The 21636-nt window shown below is 38.7% G+C and overlaps 1 protein-coding gene across 2 annotated transcripts in view; it reads left to right on the top strand.

Moving 5' to 3' along the window:
* The window catches only part of grk4 (G protein-coupled receptor kinase 4), a 174410-nt gene that overhangs the window by 131122 nt on the left and 21652 nt on the right, over nt 1-21636 (top strand). For both annotated transcript variants that reach the window (XM_061988186.1, XM_061988187.1), the window contains exons 7-12: nt 172-235; nt 2075-2215; nt 16198-16388; nt 19588-19625; nt 19837-19926; nt 20027-20235. In XM_061988186.1, coding sequence (XP_061844170.1) covers nt 172-235; nt 2075-2215; nt 16198-16388; nt 19588-19625; nt 19837-19926; nt 20027-20235 — 733 coding nt within the window. The remainder of the gene's footprint in view (nt 1-171; nt 236-2074; nt 2216-16197; nt 16389-19587; nt 19626-19836; nt 19927-20026; nt 20236-21636) is intronic.

Here is a 21636-nt window from a genome sequence, read left to right as displayed (position 1 = left end):
TAAGTGTCGTTAATTAGAACATTGGCTGTTAATCAAGCAGTGTGATTAATAATATCCATCCATTATAGCATTATTAGTGTGCACCATCACATGTTCCGAGCTGAATATGACCTGTCAGTTATTTAATGCTGTATTATCTTATCCAGCTTTCTTCCTGTCTTTCCCTTCTAGGCAACCAGTAACCAAAAATACCTTCAGACATTATAGAGTACTAGGAAAAGGTGGATTTGGCGAGGTGAGTGTCACCAGGCGAAATGCATGAATGTTGATTGTGAAGCTCCTTGAAATGTACATAACTTTTACCTTTTTTATAACTTTTAACCGTTATTTAAAGCAGTGGTTTATTAACTATTGTTGAGCCGCCAACTGTTTCACAGGTGTGGTCCGTACGTTGTAACACACTTTTCCACCACCAGTGGCAGTACACAGCAAATTATTTGCCACTTAAAATTTTATTTTTAGAAATGTCCCCAGTTTTAGGAGCTATTTACTTATCGTTAGTCATTGACTTTACATCATAATCTTAATTTTAGAATGAATAATTATATTTTGTCCATTGTAGTTTTAAAACAGTGGTTCTTAACCTGGGTTCGATCGAACCCTAGGGGTTCGGTGAGTCGGGCTCAGGGGTTCGGCGGAGGTCAAGACACACCCGACTCATCGTGTAAATAAAAACTTCTCCCTATCGGCGTATTACAGATACGGCAACAGCAGAAGTCAGACTGATTTGCAGGTGTGTAATTTGTTGTGAGTTTATGCACTGTGTTGGTTTTGTTCTTTGAACAAGGTGATGTTCATGCACGGTTCATTTTGTGCACCAGTAAAAAAAACAGGGTAACACTTTAGTATGGGGAACATATTCACCATTAATTAGTTGCTTATTAACATGCACGTTAGTAACATATAGGCTCTTAACTAGTCATTATTAAGTACTTATTAATGCCTTATTCGGCATGGCCTTATTATAACCCGAACCCTCTAACCCTGGCCATAACCCTCTAACACTACCCTAACCCTAACCAAATAACTCTAAATTAAGTCTTTGTTACTTAGAATATGTTCCCCTAGTGTCCAAAACACTCTAAATTAAGTCTTTGTTACTTAGAATATGTTCCCCATACTAAATTGTGACCAAAACCATATAATTTTGTCTTGAATTTGAAAAATAACAACATTTTATTTTTCACTAAAGAAGGGTTCGGCGAATGCGCTTATGAAACTGGTGGGGTTCGGTACCTCCAACAAGGTTAAGAACCACTGTTTTAAAATGTTCAAGTTGAAGAAATAACTATTTAAATCTTGTTTAATAATTCTGCAACATCCCGAGGATGCTTGATTTAAGAATTGTTTGTTTTTTAAAATGGAATGCTTATTTGTAGCTTCAAAGTCCTGGCAATTTTGTAGACCTACCATTTAGGATGTCTCATAAAGTAAAATTAACTTGCTGCATGGACAGATAATTTCACTCGTTTTTAGTATATTTTCCTAAAATCTAATATTTTTATCTTATATTTTGTCAGCTTCTTTTGCAGTGTATTCACAATCTTAAACAAGCAAAGGTCAATTTCTGAAGTCATAAATAAGTTTCTTAAGCGCAAAAATTATCCCTAAAGTGGTAAAGCTGTTTTTTAATTTGCATTTTAATTTCATTGACATTTAGTTAAACATCCATCCATCCATCCATTTCCTACCGCTTGTTCCTTTCGGGGTCGCGGGGGTGCTGGAGCCTATCCCAACTGCATTCGGAAGGCGGCGTACACCCTGGACAAGTCGCCACATCATCGCAGTTTAGTTAAACATATTAACTATTAAATTATTTTATTAATTTTAGCACAACATAATTGTATGTAAATGTATTTTTGTGTGATAATATTTGAGTGGGCCGGGGCCTCTCCGTAGTGGAAAAGTTGGGCCCCAGGGTCAAAAAGATTTAGAACCCCCGATTTAAAGCACCTTTCTTGATTTTTACTCCATGGAAAGGTGGAAAATCCTGTAATGTGACGATAACTTCCATGAGTTACTCCTTGACACCAAATATTGTTTGTTCATGTGTCCTCACTACTTGCTTTTCCAGGTTTGTGCCTGCCAAGTACGCGCCACCGGTAAGATGTACGCCTGTAAAAAGCTGGAAAAGAAACGAGTGAAGAAAAGAAAAGGTGAAGCAATGGCACTAAACGAAAAACGAATTTTAGAAAAAGTTAACAGTAGTTTTGTAGTAAGTACTACCTTTTTCTTATTCAACCTTTCAACCAAATTGTGTTTGTTTGATGTGTGTGTGTGTGTGTGTGTGTGTGTGTGTGCATATTTGTGAGCATTGTTGTAGGCTGCGAATGAAATGAATGGCCTGTTTGCAATGGCTACTAATCAGCTATCAAAGTTTGGTTTCTGACATCCTCGCTATGTGGATGTGCCTTCTCATACCCAGTGGAAAGAGAGATGACCAGATGAAGGCAAATAATTGGGAGCAAATGTCACCTGCTATTTTTTAAGCATGCTGCAAAATCACGGGGAAAAAAATTAGTGTCGTTTTGCCGATGAGCCTGCCATTTTTGCAAACATGCTAACATTTATTTCATTTGAAGCACTCATGCTGAAATGCTTGGAAAATGTGCATTTGTTGTGATAAAGCTTGGGGGGTGATGACATTGTGAAAGCACAGAGTAACCGATTGGAAGCTCTATACTTTAAAAGTTCCTCAAATTTGTTTAAATTCCCAGAGATGTTTAAGGCTGTTTCCAAACAAATGTTTATATGGATGCTATGTAATAATTAGGGATGTTCCGAACCAGGTTTTATGTTTCCAATACCGATCATCCATGAGTGAGATTGGCCGATATCAATACCCACACATGTATTACCGTAACTGTATTTATTTATGGTGACTGTTTAACAATTGACAGTTTAACAATATCAACACATTATTCTCTTTTATTACACACAATTGCTCAAGTAAAACAAAATCAAAAGTACACAATAAGTAAACCAAAGAATAAACTGTTACTCTTTTAGATCCTTCGGTTTTTGCTTTCAAAGTCCTCATGTGCCCAGGGAATAATTTATTGAGTTTGTAAACATTGACAAAAAGATTTTAAGAAAATTAAAATATCGACCTAATCACTTTAGTATCGAGCATATACTAATATTACCAATGTATAGACCGAATCAACCTCCACTTACCTGACTGTGACAATGCTGACAAGCCAACAGTTGTTGTTATATTGTCCTCTTATCTAGATTGTTATTAATCTACTTCATTTCCTGTTCGCAACTGATTACTTTCTGCTGTAATGCAGTTCATTTACAGCTATTAGCATGCCTGCTCCTAACTCGCGCTCTGTGTGTGTATGTATAGCCTCGTCATCCGGTGATAATGCTACTTGACAATGACTCTTAAATTACTTACAAATGTGGTTCATTTTCCGTATTGAAAGGAATTCATATTACCTTAAAGGAGCGGCTCCAGATTGTGGAGCTGCTATCTGCTTATCAGCCAGAGGGGATTGCCTTTTGTGATCGGCATTAAAGGCCTACTGAAATGCGATTTTCTTATTTAAACGGGGATAGCAGGTCCATTCTATGTGTCATACTTGATCATTTCGCGATATTGCCATATTTTTGCTGAAAGGATTTAGTAGAGAACATCGACGATAAAGTTCGCAACTTTTGGTTGCTGATAAAAAAGCCTTGCCTGTACCGGAAGTAGCAGACGAGTAGCGTGACGTCACAGGTTGTGGAGCTCCTCACATCTGCACATTGTTTACGATCATGGCCACCAGCAGCAAGAGCGATTCTGACCGAGAAAGCGACGATTTCCCCATTAATTTGAGCGAGGATGAAAGATTCATGGATGAGAAAAGTGAGAGTGAAGGACTAGAGAGCAGTGGGAGCGATTCATATAGGGAAGATGCTATGAGAGGCGGGTGGGACCTGATATTCAGCTGGGAATGACTAAAAGAGTAAATAAACACAAGACATATATATACTCTATTAGCCACAACACAACCAGGCTTATATTTAATATGCCACAAATGAATCTCGCATAACAAACACCTCCCCCCTCCCGTCCATATAACCCGCCAATACAACTCAAACACCTGCACAACACACTCAATCCCACAGCCCAAAGTACCGTTCACCTCCCAAAGTTCATACAGCACATATATTACCCCAAAGTCCCCAAAGTTACGTACGTGACATGCACATAGCGGCACGCACGTACGGGCAAGCGATCAAATGTTTGGAAGCCGCAGCTGCATGCGTACTCACGGTACCGCGTCTGCGTATCCAACTCAAAGTCCTCCTGGTAAGAGTCTCTGTTGTCCCAGTTTTCCACAGGCCAATGGTAAAGCTTGACTGTCATCTTCCGGGAATGTAAACAATGAAACACCGGCTGTGTTATCCGGCACAAGTCAAGGGGTGCATTCTACGGCGAGGGTGCGTTATCCGGGACAACACCTGCCGCAATACACCGCTTCCCACCTACAGCTTTCTTCTTTGCTGTCTCCATTGTTCATTGAACAAATTGCAAAAGATTCACCAACACAGATGTCCAGAATACTGTGGAATTTTGCGATGAAAACGGGCGACTTAATAGCTGGCCACCATGCTGTCCCAAAATGTCCTCTACAATCCGTGACGTCACGCGCTGACGTCATCATACCGATACGTTTTCAGCAGGATATTTCGCGTGAAATTTAAAATTGCACTTTAGTAAGCTAAACCGATCGTATTGGCATGTGTTGCAATGTTAAGATTTCATCATTGATGTATAAACTATCAGACTGCGTGGTCGGTAGTAGTGGGTTTCAGTAGGCCTTTAAAAGGCATTAATCGGCAATGGCAATCAGCTACTTTTTCACGAAAATTGTCCGATACTGATCGGTGGCCGATCGGTTGGCACATCCCTAGTATTAATTTGCGTCCATATCACAGCATGCTTCTCTTATTGGGAAACATGTCATGGGCTGTGTTGCAATGTCATTGAGTCTGCGGTGGAGTTTTGTGGGGCACAACACACTGCATGCAGCATGTCAAAGAAAGCAGTACAGTGTCCTGACTAAGTGTATGTTTGCCAGAACTCCCGACCCCTCACCCTTTCTAAAAAAAATCATTACCCTGTCACTGTATCACCATGCCTAAAACGCTTAATAGTGCTGTTGCACTTGGCTGATTTTCATGTGGAGGAATTCTATAAACTGAGCCATAGTCATGAGCGTGTCGTGTTTTTTTGGCTGCCACTTGAATAGCAGGCTTGAACGCACTTTCAGGAAGTCACCAGGATTTTTGTTCTTTTTATGCTGGGCCAAAGCACCAAGAATGTGAAGCTGAAAGTCTTTAAAATGACAGATGATACATTATAGGAACATCTGAAACCTTAAAGACAGATGTCAGCAGTAGTTTATGGCTCCCAAATGAAGGATAAGAAAATGTGTTAACTGTAAATACTTGTGGTAGCAGTTGAACTCTGAATTCTTTCCAGTTCCAATGTCAGGTGGCCCCTTTAATTGTTCATTCTTTTTCTATATCGCTTGTCCTCATTAGAGTCATGGGTAAGTTTCAGCCGAACCGAGCTGACGTAAACCGTGGACTGGTCGCCAACCAATTAAAGGACACATATAGAAAAAAATATTTTCACACTTATATTCACACCTGTGTGATAATTTATAGTCTGCAATTAGCAGACCATGCATTTTTGGGTCATGTGCAATGGAGGGAGCGGAGTACCGGGGGAGGGAAAAAAAAACAGGCACATACAGCATGCAAATTCAATACAAAGAGATAAGATAAGATAATCCTTTATTTATCCTACAAAGATGACATTTACAGAGTTACAGCAGCAAAGGGTATAGATTACAAGCATAAAGTAAACAAAGTACACAAATTAAATACAAATAAAGCTAAAAATTAAAATGTAAAAATATATATATATATATTACAGTATGGATTTTTTTGTTACTTTTTTTTTTTAAAACAGTTAAGAATTGTAGTTTTTGCTAAAATTTGTGGTCCGCATTTCCAGCATGGGTATCGAATTTGGTATTTTTATAGGCACTGACCAATTTCCGTAAGTACTATTTGGAATCGACTAACGTAATATCAAACGATGCCATATTTCCATACCTTTGTTGCACGTGAAGTCACGTCCAGTTCCAGACTTAAACACTTGGCGGGCAAACAAGCACTCAAGCAGCACTCAGAGCAGACTGAGTCAAGCTGCCTTCAGGTAATGTTGCAATTTTCCATGCCAACAAAGCAAGTATACCTGATAGAAAAAACACGAGCAAACAGTAAGCCTCCACTTTTCAAAATGCGCTAGATCGATGCAAATTTACATTGGAATTGCAGTAAACATGCTACTGATTAGCATTAGCGATTCAAATCAGGCAATGAAAACTCCAACTAAGAATCAAACAGCTGGTGTGTATTAGGTACAATACTTAGACTATAAACACTTTTTAGAATGAAACAAAAGACTAGATTCAGCTTAAAGGGGTCATATTAAGATGTTTTTCTACATTTAAAACACTTCCTTGTGATCTACATTAGTGGTCCCCAACCACCGGGCCGCGGCCCGGTACCTGTTCGTGGATCGATTGGTACCGGGCCGCACAAGAAATAAAAAAAAAAATATATATATATATATATATATATATATATATATATATATATTTTTTTTTTTTATTAAATCAACATAAAAAACACAAGATACACTTACAATCAGTGTACCAACCCAAAAAACCTCCCTCCCCCATTTACACTCATTCACACTCATTCGCACAAAAGGGTTGTTTCTTTCTGTTATTAATATTTCTAGTTCCGACATTACATATCAATATAGATCAATACAGTCTGCAGGGATACAGTCCGTAAGCACACATGATTGTATTTTTTTTAAGACAAAAAAAAAATAAAAAATGGAAATGGCTATGCAAAACGAAGCTAAAACTGAACTGGCTGCAAAGTAGACAAAAACAGAATGCTGGACAACAGCAAAGACTTACAGCGTGTGGAGCAGCAGACGACGTCCACAAAGTACATTCGTACATGCCATGACAATCAACAACAAAATAGGAGCGCAAGACAAGAACTAAAACACTACACACAGAAAAACACCAAAAAACTCCAAATAAGTCACGGCGTGATGTGACAGGTCGTGACAATGCACCTACTTTGAGACAAGAGCTATATTGATGCATGCTTGGTTATGGTTTAAAGTCATATCCAACAATTGCGAGAACAACTTTTTATTGTTAATATCGACTGCTGAATTTAATTTTTTTTATGTTTTCTCCTCGTGGTGTGCCTCGAGATTTTTTCAATGAAAAAAATGTGCCTTGGCTCAGAAAAGTTTGAAAAACACTGCTATACACTACTGCCATTTATCTACTTGGAATTCTACTATATAATACTTGCAAATGATACTCGAAAGTGTAAGAAATCAAGATAATACAACTAGAGAGCACAGTTATTATTATCAGCTTACTGTTAAATGTTAAATAAAAAAAATAGCTTTTATTATAAAACAAATCAACCTTATTTAACATGCAAAAGTACCAAAAATGGGTATCGTTCAGTACCAGAGCTGGGAATTCGTACCGTATTGTTTCAAATGTGAAAAGTACTCATCCCTGCGCACAAATGCTCCAATGAAGAGTCCAAACTTCCTAACAGTGAGACCGACACGTGGCAGAACCCTTTATTATTATTTTTTATAATTATCAACCATTTATTTAACAGTGTCCCGTCCTTACAAAGTAGTGAGAATGTCGTTGGTGTTAAACCTCCTGAATTGGGCTTTATGACATCAAATGTTAGTCGCTGGAAATGCAGGCATGTGTGGTTCTTTCCACATGGACCGACTGAGCTCAGTCATCAACTCAGGTGCTCTGGCAGGAAAGCGAGTGTTTTTGTTCAAAATTATTGTTCCAAGGAAATGATTATTGCACCGAGTCTTTTTTTATTCCTCATGGAACATGACAAGGAGCTTCCAGGTGGGATCAGAATGCCGTGAATATGTGTTTTTTCTGGAACACGCTGTCCTTATTGCACAAGCGCGCGTTGACGTGTTCGACTGTCACCTGCGCCGACACGGAATGTCTCTCTGTTCTCCGTTTGAAGCTAATAGTTGTTTGAGTTGTTGTATTGTGATGCAGGGTGAACTATGCTGAGTGTCTTGCTTGAGTGAGTCATGGCCAACACACACACACCCACACACACACACACATACACACACACACACACACACACACACACACACACACACACACACACACGCACTCACACACAGGTTGGAATGGGCTTGTTACCGAACCTTACACTTCAAGGTTGTGTCACCCGGGACTGACACATGATTCCGTGCGTGTGTGTGTGTGTGTGTGTGTGTGTGTGTGTGTGTGTGTGTGTGTGTGTGTGTGTGTGTGTGTGTGTGTGTGTGTGTGTGTGTGTGTGTGTGTTCGTTCTCTGTGCTGCAGGCAGAAATGATGACTCGTCATGTACCTCTCTATCTACAAGGGCTGCTCTGTTGCCTAGCAACACTGACCAAACAGCAGTAGCAAGGAGAAGAGTCAAGTGCTCTCCGAAACCCTTCTTCTCTCTCTCTCTCTCTCTCTCTCTCTCCCCTCCTGTTCTTTGTCTTTTTGATCAGTGCTCTCTCTTTGTCAACAGATATTGTTACCTTATGTCAGTGCTTATCAACCTTTTTTGAGCCAAGGCTCATTGGAAAAATCCCGAGGAACATCTCTAGCAGAAAACATAAAAAAATGCAGCCGATTTTGACAGTAAAAAGTCGTTCTCACAATATAAATTCAAACCATAACCAAACATGCATCACTATAGCTCTTGTCTCAAAGTAGGTGTACTGTCACCACCTGTCACATCACGCCGTGACCTATTTGGAGTTTTTTGGTGTTTTCCTGTGTGTAGTGTTTCCTATTTTGTGGACGCCGTCTGCTGTTCCACACGCTGTAAGTCTTTGCTGTCGTCCAGCATTCTGTTTTTGTTTACTTTGCAGGCAGTTCAGTTTTAGTTTTGTTTTGCATAGCCATCCCTAAGCTTCAGTGCCTTTTCTTAGGGCATTCGCCTTCTGTTTAATATTGGTTTAAGCATTAGATGCCTTTTTACCTGCACACTGCCTCCCGTTGTCATCTGCATATTGTGATCACGACAAAGCATGTTCTCGACATCTATAAAGCAATTAGCTACATGCTGCCACCTACTGATATGGAAGAGTATTACACGGTTACTATGCCAAAGTCTGTACAGCACTGACATTCAACAACAGCACATTATTTGCGGATTATAATTACTTGTTTGCTAAATATATTTTTAACCCAATTAGGTGAAATGATATCTCATGGCACACTAGTGTGCCGCGGCACGGTGGTTGAAAAACACTGCCTTATGTTATGGTCCTCTTTTTACTTCGCCACATGCTGTAATGTGCACGGCGGTGTTACGATCTGTAGCAGCACAGACAGATCAACAAAGACAATACTTAGGTAAAAAAGTTATAGGAACAGGCTTTTGTCAAATATTTACACAAAGTTGGCTTTAGAGGTGAGTTACATTTGGTAATAAATTACGTTACTACCGTGCACTACAACTTAATTGCTTTTTTGCAATGTTTCTGCATCCAAGATGAATAGAGTGGCGCGTTGTTAATGACACTTAGTATCTATCTTGCCTCCCCTTTCGTGTGTAGTGGGGTGCACGAGATAGCGCAGAAGAATTTTCCCATCCCTTCTTACTGCACAGTCTGCAGCAGATGGAATTCCTCTTCATGAACATCCTGCTTGTACTGCGCTGACACACACACTACAGTAATACACAATACCGTGCATGTCACTGACCCTCCAGGGAGCGAGGGGAAGGTTGGTGGGAATACGGAGGGGAAATTGTTTTCTTTTTTCAACAGTTAACAAAGGCTCCAGTGGTATTAATAGGATTCATTGCACAAACCTTTCTTACAAAGGGTGTCAAATTACCACCATAAGTAGCAATATTTGGATTGTACACGACTAAAAACGGCACCACGTTAACTATTAAACACTGTCTGGACAAAATAACACTAACACTTAGGGATCCCCCAAATGTGGTGACTGTTACAGGTCCTGGAGACCAAAAAAGGTTTCAGCCATAAAAGCCTTAAAAGTAAGTTATATACAGTACAGGCCAAAAGTTTGGACACACCTTCTCATTTCAATGCATTTTCTTTATTTTCATGACTATTTACATTGTAGATTGTCACTGCACTGAAGGCATCAAAACTATGACACCTGTGAAGTGAAAGCCATTTCAGGTGACTACCTCTTGAAGCTCATCGAGAGAATGCCAAGAGTGTGCAAAGCAGTAATCAGAGCAAAGGGTGGCTGTTTTGAAGAAACTAGAATACAAAACATGTTTTCAGTTATTTCACCTTTTTTTTGTTAAGTACATAACTCCACATGTGTTCATTCATAGTTTTGATGCCTTCAGTGACAATCTACAATGTAAATAGTCATGCAAATTAAAAAAAGGCATTGAATGAGAAGGTGTGTCCAAACTTTTGGCCGGTACTGTATAATATTTTTTTACTTCCAATGCTTAAATCTCTGGATCAATTTTAGGTCTATCCGTCGATATTGTCACATTTTGTTGGTGATGAACCCCAAGATGCAGAGATGACAGCAGGCATTGAGCGGGAAAACATAATTTAATGTCCACAATAAAGAAAAAAAACACAAACCAGGAACTAGGAACAGGAAACAGATGCCAGGAAAACAGGAACTGGAAGACGAGGAATATTGATGGGTCCGGCAACACCGATGCATCGACGCATGCGTCGAGCTCATAGAGCAAAACCCTGTGTCGGTGCGCGTACCGCTTTTAGAAAGTCACGTGACCGATCATGAGCTGTTTTGGTCACGTGACCGATACGCGAGAAATAGTAACTAAGAAGAGAAATCGTCTAAAATTTAAAACGTTGGAAAAACTTTTTTTTTTTTAAATAAAAATGTGTAAAAAAAATAAAAATAAAAATTCCCAGTCCACAAGCATCCGCATTCACAACACGTTCTCTTAGATTTCCATGTTATGATACATGTTCACATTATTTCTTGACTGTATCTAAAAAAGATACAAATATATTTTTATTTAAATGAAGGTATTAAATAATCCTAAATTAAATACTATGACTTGGTTTATGTTATTGTATATACTTGGTCATAAAATCAGTGTCAGTTGAGTCGGTCCATAGGTTGCCTGTAGGGATTTTTAATGTCCAGCAGATGTCAGTATTTAGTGACACAGTATTGACACAGTATCAGTACAGTTTTGCAATGTGTCGAAACGCTTCATGACGCCTCATCAACCCATCACTAACGAGGAACAAAAAGACAGCAAGCTACAAACATCTACAATATATAGCTTACCCGCTACCGCTTACAGCTACACTGACATCGACAAGTAGGAATGACATCGACAATGACAGGTAGGAACGACAATAATCCAGCAGTGACTGGAGGGCAGGGCAGGTATAAATAGCAGCTGGCTGATTGACACCAGGTGTGGCCAGGTGCCAATCAGCCACAGCTGAGGGGACAGCACTCAGAGAGAACAACAGGAAACTGAACCAAAATAAGAGTGCTGACAGGAAATAAAACAAACAGAGGAAAAACTAAAACTTAACCAAACTTTAAGGGACAAGCCTGACAGATATAACGTTTTTTTTATTTAATACATTTTTTTTTGTATGTTTTAGGCACATTTTGTCAAAGACAACACAAAAAAAATGTAATGACAAAAAACAAGCTATGCAATATTCGTAACCACATCCATACAACTCTTGTGTCACTACCAACTCAAGGGTGATTGGTCAAATGTAGAGAATAATTTCGCCACACCTAGTGTGTGTGGGACAATCATTGGTACTTTAACTTTAACTCACCAACATCTTCATAATTACATGTAAGTTGTGTATATGCGTCTAATATTGATATATGGTACCCTATGGCAGTGGTTCTCAAATGGGGGTACACGTACCCCTGGGGGTACTTGAAGGTATGCCAAGGGGTACGTGAGATTTTTTTTAAATGTCTGTCAATAAGAACTGTGAAAAGAAATGCAACAATGCAATATTCAGTATTGACAGCTAGATTTTTTGTGGACATTTTCCATAAATATTGATGTTAATGATGTATTTTTTTGTGAAGAAATGTTTAGAATTAAGTTCATGAATCCAGATGGATCTCTATTACAATCCCCAAAGACGGCACTTTAAGTTGATGATTACTTCTATGTGTAGAAATCTTTATTTATAATTGAATCACTTGTTTATTTTTCAACAAGTTTTTAGTTATTTTTATATCTTTTTTTCCAAATAGTTCAAGAAAGACCACTACAAATGAGCAATATGTTGCACTGTTATACAATTTAATAAATCAGAAACTGATGACATAGTGCTGTATTTTACTTCTTTATCTCCTTTTTTCAACCAAAAATGCTTTGCTCTGATTAGGGGGTACTTGAATTAAAAAAATGTTCACAGGGGGTACATCACTGAAAAAAGGTTGAGAACCACTGCCCTATGGTACTCTGGCGGTATCTAGTGGTTAAGGCAGGGGTGTCAAAAGTACGGCCCGCGACCAGGTTTTATCCGGCCTGCGTGATGAGTTTGCCAAGTATTAATATGAGCTGCATTTTTTTTTAATGAGAGAAACTGCTGTTCTAAATGTGTCCACTGGATGTCACAATAGCAATTCTGTTAGGACTAGCAAGAGGTACAAAGTAAAGCGTGGCTGCGGCTCCTCTCCCTCGACCCAAATGAAACTTAAAACCTGCCGTTTTATGTCTTCTGCTTCGAACACATCGTTATTTGCCACCCTTACTCCCCCGTAATGTCTCTGTCAAAAGCGAGAAAACTTAACCCTCTTGAATAGATTTTACCTCCGTTTCTTACGGTTTGTTGAGTTAGCACTGGATTGACAAAGGAAATATATATAATACCTCGAAGAGTTTACATGTTGTGTTTTTTGTTCAATCCCAGAAAGACTGTGATTTAAAGTTTAATCCTGGCTTTGTAGATACACTAAAACGAAGTCTAAGCTCATTGTGTTCTTCATTGGGGTTTTTTATTTTTATTTTTTTTAATTTATTTATTTCAGGCAATGACATAAAGAAGTACAAGTTGACAATGCATAATAATATAAATTAATATAGTGCATGATTGTCCAGTTTTGCCTGAAAGGGAGTGGGAAGAAGATAATTTATTTAATCCCACCCCCAGTTCTCCATTCAGTGATTATTCACATGAGTTTCACTCTTACTTTGTTCAAGGATTATAATACAGATGTTGTATCATAGTGCCATTACCACAGGTAACAATAATTATTACACTGTAACAATAATTTGTATCAACAATGTAGGAATAATGAATATACCAACAATGGTAATAGACAACATAGCAATAATGGTAAGGAAACATTGAGCACATGTTAACACTTTGAGGCAGAGTATAGCAGCAGGTCAAATTAAAGACCCTCATCCCTATATTTGAACCAGACCCCATGTTTGTATGATAGTTTAAATCGATTAATAGTTTGGCATTGCTTGTGTTGTAAGTCCAGTTTGTTCCATAGTTTGTTTTTGGAACTGCACCAATTTCCTCAGAATTTTCAACAAACTTGAAGTGCTTTGTCCAGAGGATTATTTGTGATTTGTACGTTTTCATAATGTGCCTGTTCTATTTTTGGCTAAAGTAAACAACCTGGAGGTATCTTTATTTTTAAGTTATCATGCCATGATTTTACCATTCCGGCCCACTTGGGAAAAGATTTTCCTCCATGTGGCCCCTGAGCTAAAATGAGTTTGACACCCCTGGGTTAAGGGGTCAATTTAAACCTCTAATAGAATTCTCATGAATTTCAAAGATAAATGCTTGGATTCATTTGGTTTTTGTGGAAAAAGCATAATGAAATGGTTTATAAAATATTTAAAACATGGTCATTATAAAGGGGACAAAAGGGTCTCGGGGTATTCCAATGTATACTCACTCAATATCTTGTGCTAAAAATGAACTAGGCAAAGAACGGACAATGCATATTTTGAGATTAATTCCTTTAGAACTTCTGTGGCCATATATCATTCCGCTTATCTTTAAAAATGAACATTCTGTTGCATGATGTCATCTTCAAAGGCAATAAAAAGACCTACAAAAGTCCCAGGTTTACCCAAAGGTTAAAGAAGCATGATAACACAGCCAAAAGTGATAATTGTGTAACAGCAAGGTATGATGAGAAACACTCGCTCCTCAGGCGCATGCTCGGACTTACCAACTCTTCTGGTTTCTGCAGAAGGCTCCCTAAAATTGCTCTTTTCTACGGACATCCCTAATGAAGTTACAAGTCTCTCCTGTTTTTGTGTGCATATAGAATATCATAGCTTTTGCCCCCATGTTAAAAAGATGACGAGGAGACGGTTGAGCAACAATCACTTAAATTATTAAAGTTAAAGTACCACTGATAGTCACACACACACTAGGTGTGGTGAAATTACTCTCTGCGTTTGACCCATCCCCTTGTTCCACCCCCTGGGAGGTGAGGGGAGCAGTGAGCAGCAGCGGGGACCGCGCTCAGGAATCATTTTGGCGATTTAACCCCCAATTCCAACCTCCCTGATTGCCGAGTGCCAAGCAGGGAGGTAATGGGTCCCATTTTTATAGTCTTTGGTATGACTACGGGGTTTGAACTCACAAACACAGGGGTAGGGAACCTATGGCTCTAGAGCCACATGTGGCTCTTTTAATGACTGCATCTGGCTCTCAGATAAATCTTAGCTGACACTGCTTAACACTTAAGTAATGAATTATTCCGCTGGTAATCACAGTGTTAAAAACAACCACGTATCAACCAGACTACAAAGCCATCAGCAAAACTATGCAGCACCAGAAGTCGCATTAATGGTAAGATAAGAGACTTATTATACTCTAAAAATGTTGGTCTTACTTAAAAATGCACACATTTAGTTGTATTCATTGTTGAAAAATATTATACGGCTCTCACGGAAATACTTTTTAAAATATTTGGCTTTCATGGCTCTCTCAGCCAATAAGGTTCCCGACCCCTGTTCTAACCACAAGACCACTGAGCAGGTTTTAAAGTGATCGTTACAATTAAAATGAGGCAAAAACAATGTCCACTGCCGTCTCAGCGTGCACACCAAGCGCCTCTCTCCCATTGTATTTCCTCATTTTACTCACCCGTCACGACACATTCAGGAACTCTCAGACTGTCGAAAAATGTAACTCTTTAAGAATGAACAAACAAAAATAATTTTCCAAAATGCACAATTCCTCTACGCAAGTGATTGAAAAAAAGAAGTTAATCAACACATCTAAAAAAAAATTAAAAATATGTCCCACAAAAACACTTTTACTTTTACTTTTACTTACTGGCTGTCATGCACATTTTGTCCAAGCCAGAAAAAGCAACCACATAATGACTGGAACATAACACCCCTATAGCTTTAAACCTGCACACACTTACACTGAATCCAGGATACAACATGAATGTTTTTTTAATCGCTCGTTATAAAACTCACGCACAAATTGGGTGGTGGTGTGTCAATTTATAGTGGCCTTGTGGTTATAGAGTGTCCGCCCTCAGATCGGTAGGTCGTGAGTTCAAACCAAAGACTATGAAAATGGGACCCATTACCTCCCTGCTTGGCACTCAGCATCAAGGGTTGGAATTGGGGGTTAAATCACCAAAATGATTCCCGAGCGCGGCCACCGCTGCTGCTCACTGCTCCCCTCACCTCCCAGGGGGTGGAAGAAGGGGATGGGTAAAATGCAGAGGTTAATTTCACCACACCTAGTGTGTGTATGTGACTATCAGTGGTACTTTATCCTGTCCGGCCTGAAGTGTGCTTTGAATTTTGGCCCCCTGTGCGATTTAGTTTGAGACCCCTGCCATAGTGTGTTTGTGTGTCTGGGCCCCAAAATGTGGATTGTGTGTACATGTTTTATTTTGTCACCTCTTGAAATGTCTATTCCTATATTGTATGTAAAACGTGAAGACACATGAATGGAATGAAAGCAATCTGTTCCTGGTTTCTTACCACTACTCTTCCTTTTGTCCCTTCTACCCCCGTTTGCCTCATATACAACTCCTGTCTTCCCAACTTCTCCCTGTTGCCTCTATCCCAATGTGCCCCTTTTTCCAGGTTAGTTTAGCATATGCCTATGAGACCAAGGATGCGCTGTGCCTGGTGTTGACCATAATGAATGGTGGTGACTTAAAATTCCACATCTACAACATGGGCAACTCTGGCTTTGATGAGCAGAGAGCCATCTTTTACGCTGCTGAGATCTGCTGTGGCCTTGAGGACCTGCACCGTGAGAGGATAGTCTACAGGTTAGCAAATTCAAGTGTTTGGATGAAAGCTACTTTACGTCCACATTAATGAATAGCCTCAGACAATTCTGTCTTAGCTGTAGTAAATCATGTGCACAGGGTTACAAATCAGTTATGTTAAGCCAAGAAGCTTAAGGAATGTTTGCGTATTTTTGTTTCTGGAAACATGTGTTAGGAGTTTGACACTGCTAGAACTCCTTTATACTATCTTGTTTTCCAAGAAAAAATATATTTTGGCAACTGAAGAAAGATGACTACTATTTATTATACTCAAACAGACTACTGCTCAGCCTGTGAAAACAATTGTATGTGTGATGCTCTCAGTGGTAAAGGAGCCTTTGAAAGCCTGGGAAAATGACCCCGATGGTCAATGATGTGCTTGTTTATCGGCAAGTAAGATTGCACCCATTCATGATAGTGGGCATCTGTTTGGAATAACTGTTGTTGTTTTGTCAAGGGGCAGAACTGCTAAAGAAAGTCTAATGAATGCCATTGTAAAACCTTTACGAACATGCTTGTAGGATTTAGACAGGATTGTTGGATAACAAAACACTTTTTAAAATACCGTATTTTATGGACTATAAGCCGCATCAGTGCATAGGCCACACCCACTAAATTCTAGACATTTTTTTTTCATATCTTTGCCGCACCGTACAATAAACCGCAGATATATATTGGTATGTTGGGAAATGAGATATTTACATTGAAAGTTTTTGTCAATGTTTATTTCCATACCTTAATTGTTTCCAAACGGTGCCTGTAGCACGGCAGTAAAACGGCTGATAAAACAAAACAGAAAAGTCTTTATTATTAGCCTTTATTCGTCGTTTGTGAAATGAATACGATTTTCTCCTTTTTTAATACGGTTCAAGATGGTCATTAGGATTCTTCTTTCTTGTACTTTGTAAACACTTTTACTTTGAACACTTTCTTAAAGTTGTTCATTTAAGTCAGTGGTTCTTAACCTTGTTGGAGGTACCGAACCCCACCAGTTTCACATGCGCATTCACCGAACCTTTCTTTAGTGAAAAATAATTTTTATTTTTTTTTTTTCAAATTCAAGACAAAGTTATATGTTTTTGGTAACAGTTTAGTATGGGGAACATATTTTAAGTAACAAAGACTTAAATTAGAGTTATTTGGTTAGGGTTAGAGGATTAGGGCCAGGGTTAGAGGGTTAGGGTTATAATGAGGCCATGCCGAATAAGGCATTAATTAGTACTTAATAATGACTAGTTAAAAGCCAATATGTTACTAATTTGCATGTTAATAAGCAACTAATTAATGGTGAATATGTTCCCCGTACTAAAGTGTTACCATGTTTTTATACTTGTGCACAAAATGAACCGTGCATGAACATCACCTTGTTCAAAGAACAAAATCAACACAGTGCATAAACTCACAACAAATTACACACCTGCAAATCAGTCTGACTTCTGCTGTTGCCGTATCCTTAATACGCCGATAGGGAGAAGTTTTTATTTACACGATGAGTTGGGTTTGTCTTGACCTCCGCCGAACCCCTGAGCCCGACTCACCGAACCCCTAGGGCTCGATCGAACCCAGGTTAAGAACCACTGATTTAAGAACATTGTTTGATTTTTTTGCTTAATCCATTCCATAATTTAGCAGTTAGCGAAGAACAATTCATAAATTAGCCTGGGAAAAAAGTAGCGGTTTATAGTCCGTAAAATACAGCAGGTGCTTTAGGTATGTGTAATTATGATGCCACAGTTAGGCAGTCTGTTAAATGTATTAAAACTCAACAAAACTATTGTGGAATAAATGCCAAAAAAATAAATGCAGTCAAACCGGGTTTTTTTTAAAACCCTTACTTTTTCTATAAAATGTATTTTGAAAAAATGTATGCCAAAATTGTGAACTGTTCTTTGTATACCGTCTCGGCTGTTGTATGACCAAACACTGGATGTAACAAACTAGTGTGTTTGGTGTCCAAACAAAGAATCCCACGCATTGATGTGCCCAAATAATCCACCATAGGACCAAAGAAAGTTGCACTTTTGATTAAAAAAAAAGTTGAGAGGTTCAGGTGCGAAACACTATTAAATTCAAGAAAAAGTTTGTAGCAAAGTACAAAAGTGCCATCAGGGAGGCTCTTTCCTACCCTCATCCCTCTTCGCTAATCGCTTTCATGGCCAACAAGAGTCTTTCATAAATATACAAGTGTTGTTCATTCATCCATTTAGTTTGTCATTTATATGTATGTTTTGCATGTAAAAATATAATAATTACATTCGCCAGGAGGTTGTATAATTGTTGCCGTTGGTTTGGCTGTCAGTTAGTTAGCAAAATAACTCAAAATCTAATGAACGGATTTTCATGAAACTTCAACAAAATTTCTAAGTTAGGATAAGAAACAACTGATTAGATTGTGGGCCTGATCCGTATAATTTTTATCACTTTGCCTTACAGTATGTTTACGAAACGAGCGCCAACTCCTGTGCTTGTGTGTATTTATGGTACCATCCCCACCTCTACCCACAGAGACAAAGAGTGTTCATTCCGTTTCTTTCATTCCGCTATAGATAACTCAAAGAAGTTAACGGCGGATTTTCATCTAACTTTCAGGAAATGTCAAAAAATTTGATAAGGAAAGAGTTGTTACATTTTGGGGCTGATTCGTAACATTTCTACTATGTTACCTTACGTTTACAAAGACAGTGAATAGTCAAAAAGCTAATGGGCACATTTTGATTGAACTTTCAGGAAATGTCAGATATAGGATATGGATAAAGTGATTGCATTTTGGGGCTGATCCGCATCACAGTCTGGATTCTGGGCTTTTTAACTATAATATTTATGTGTGGCTGGAACTGATTAATTTGATATATATAGTTTATTTCCTATGGGACAAATTAATTCGGTTTTTGTCAGATTTTTTTTTTTGGAGCGGATTAGAAAAGGAAACCAAGGTTTGACTGTATTGTCTTAGGGCTATTTCACAGATCAGTTATAATCAATCAATTTGAATAATTGTATTACCTGAAGGTACAGTAGTAGAATGCAAAAACATCAGATGTACCTGTTGCTCCAATAATAATTGGATCCAATATATGAGCAGTTTCTAGTGATTAAAACATATTTTTTTCTATGTGAATATTGTAATTAAGTTTTCACAGCTTAAATGTGACGTTCACGGTAAGTTTTTGCTCACTTTTTGACCGTTGTCTTTTTCCAGAGATTTAAAACCTGAAAACATCCTTCTGGATGATCGTGGTATGTCAGTTTTCTTTTTCCACATCTAATCTGTTGGTTGGAATGCTTCTCTGCAAGAGAGCGTTCTTGGCATGCTGTGGCTGTTTAGAATCTAAATTGTGCAAACACAGTAGCATTGTGAACTATTTTTTTTCATTCAAAAAGATTACAGTTTTATTGTCATGGTTTGGGAAACGCCTTAAGTGTTGTTATATCTGTACATTTTGTTTAGGGCACATCCGCATTTCAGACTTGGGTCTTGCTGTGCAAATTCCGGAATCAGAGACGATACGAGGGAGAGTAGGCACTGTTGGTTACATGGGTATGAAATGGACTTATTTGTCAGCCGTCCTTTTCTTTAGTAAAAGTATTTTTCCAAAACCTGCAATATTCCCAACTTCTCTTCCTCTGTACTTCTTCAGCTCCAGAGGTAATCCAAAATGAGAGTTACACCTTCAGTCCAGACTGGTGGGGTCTGGGCTGTCTCATCTTTGAAATGATCCAAGGCCAGTCGCCCTTTCGCAAACGCAAAGAACGAGTCAAGCGGGAGGAGGTGGACAGACGAGTGCGCGAGGATCAGGAGGAATATTCTGAGAAGTTCTCTGAAGACTCGAAGGACATCTGCAGACAGGTGAGCATGAATGACTCGAACCATGTCCAGCCCTAGGCTTTGTGTGACCCGAAACAAGAATTTTGGTCTGCAACATTACTTATTATTATGAGGTTTCTGAATTAGACACAGGTCCACATACAAACACTTAGTGCATTTACATGCACTAAAAATCAATTATTGAATTAATTTGGTTAAAACTAACTTTTGAAAACACATGCAGAAAACCGCAGCATGCAGCTTGTATTGTGTCCAAGATTATCTGATTACCTGATTCATGTTGGATTAATATTAGTGGACAATAATGATCGCACTACAAACCCCAAAACCAGTGAAGTTGGCACGTTGTGTAAATCGTGAATAAAAACAGAATACAATGATTTGCAAATCCTTTTCAACTAATATTCAATTGAATAGACCGCAAAGACAAGATACTTAACGTTCGAACTGGAAAACTTTGTTATTTTTTGCTAATATTAGCTCATTTGGAATTTGATGCCTGCAACTGGTTTCAAAAAAGCTGGTACAAGTGGCAAAAAAGACTGAGAAAGTTGAGGAATGCTCATCAAACACTTATTTTGAACATCCCACTGGTGAACAGGCTAATTGGGAACAGGTGGGTGCCATGATTGGGTATAAAAGCAACTTCCATGAAATGCTCAGTCATTCACAAACAAGGATGGGGCGAGGGTCACCACTTTGTGAACAAATGCGTGAGCAAATTGTCCAACAGTTTAAGAACAACAATTCTCAACGAGCTATTGCAAGGAATTTAGGAATTTCACCATCTAAGGCCTGTAATATCATCAAAAGGTTCAGATAATCTGGATAAATCACTGCACGTAAGATTGAATGCCTGTGACCTTGGATCCCTCAGGCGGTACTGCATCAAAAAACGACATCAGTGTCTAAAGGATATCACCACATGAATGGGTGAATGTGGAAATAGTGTCAAACCGCTTTGAGTACCTTGAAGGTAGAAAAGCGCTATACAAGTATAACACATTTACCATTTACATAGGCTCAGGAAAACTTCAGAAAACCACTGTCAGTAACTACAGTTGGTTGCTACAACTGTAAGTGCAAGTTAAAACTCTACTATGCAAAGCGAAAGCCATTTATCCACAACACCCAGAAACGCCGCCGGTTTTGTAATACATTATTATAATATTTGTGTATTTATTGGTGGTTAAGCCTCCCCTGTCTCTGAAAACTAGCCTTCAATCGGGTTCCTTGGATACACCACAGTTACAGTAGGAAAGAGATTCATATGACCCCATTCAATGTGGTTTACCTGAAACATGAAACGTGACAAATTGTGGGGTTGCACTATCCACTTTAGCTGCCAGATGGCAGTAGAGGGTTGAGTATCTTAAAATGTGTTTCGTGGCAAATCCAACTTTGACCACCGCGTCAGTTGCT

Source organism: Nerophis lumbriciformis, linkage group LG27 (assembly GCF_033978685.3).
Source record: "Nerophis lumbriciformis linkage group LG27, RoL_Nlum_v2.1, whole genome shotgun sequence".
Taxonomy (NCBI): domain Eukaryota; kingdom Metazoa; phylum Chordata; class Actinopteri; order Syngnathiformes; family Syngnathidae; genus Nerophis; species Nerophis lumbriciformis.
Note: the sequence above shows the minus strand (reverse complement) of the source record. Positions and strands in the feature narration are given on the sequence as shown.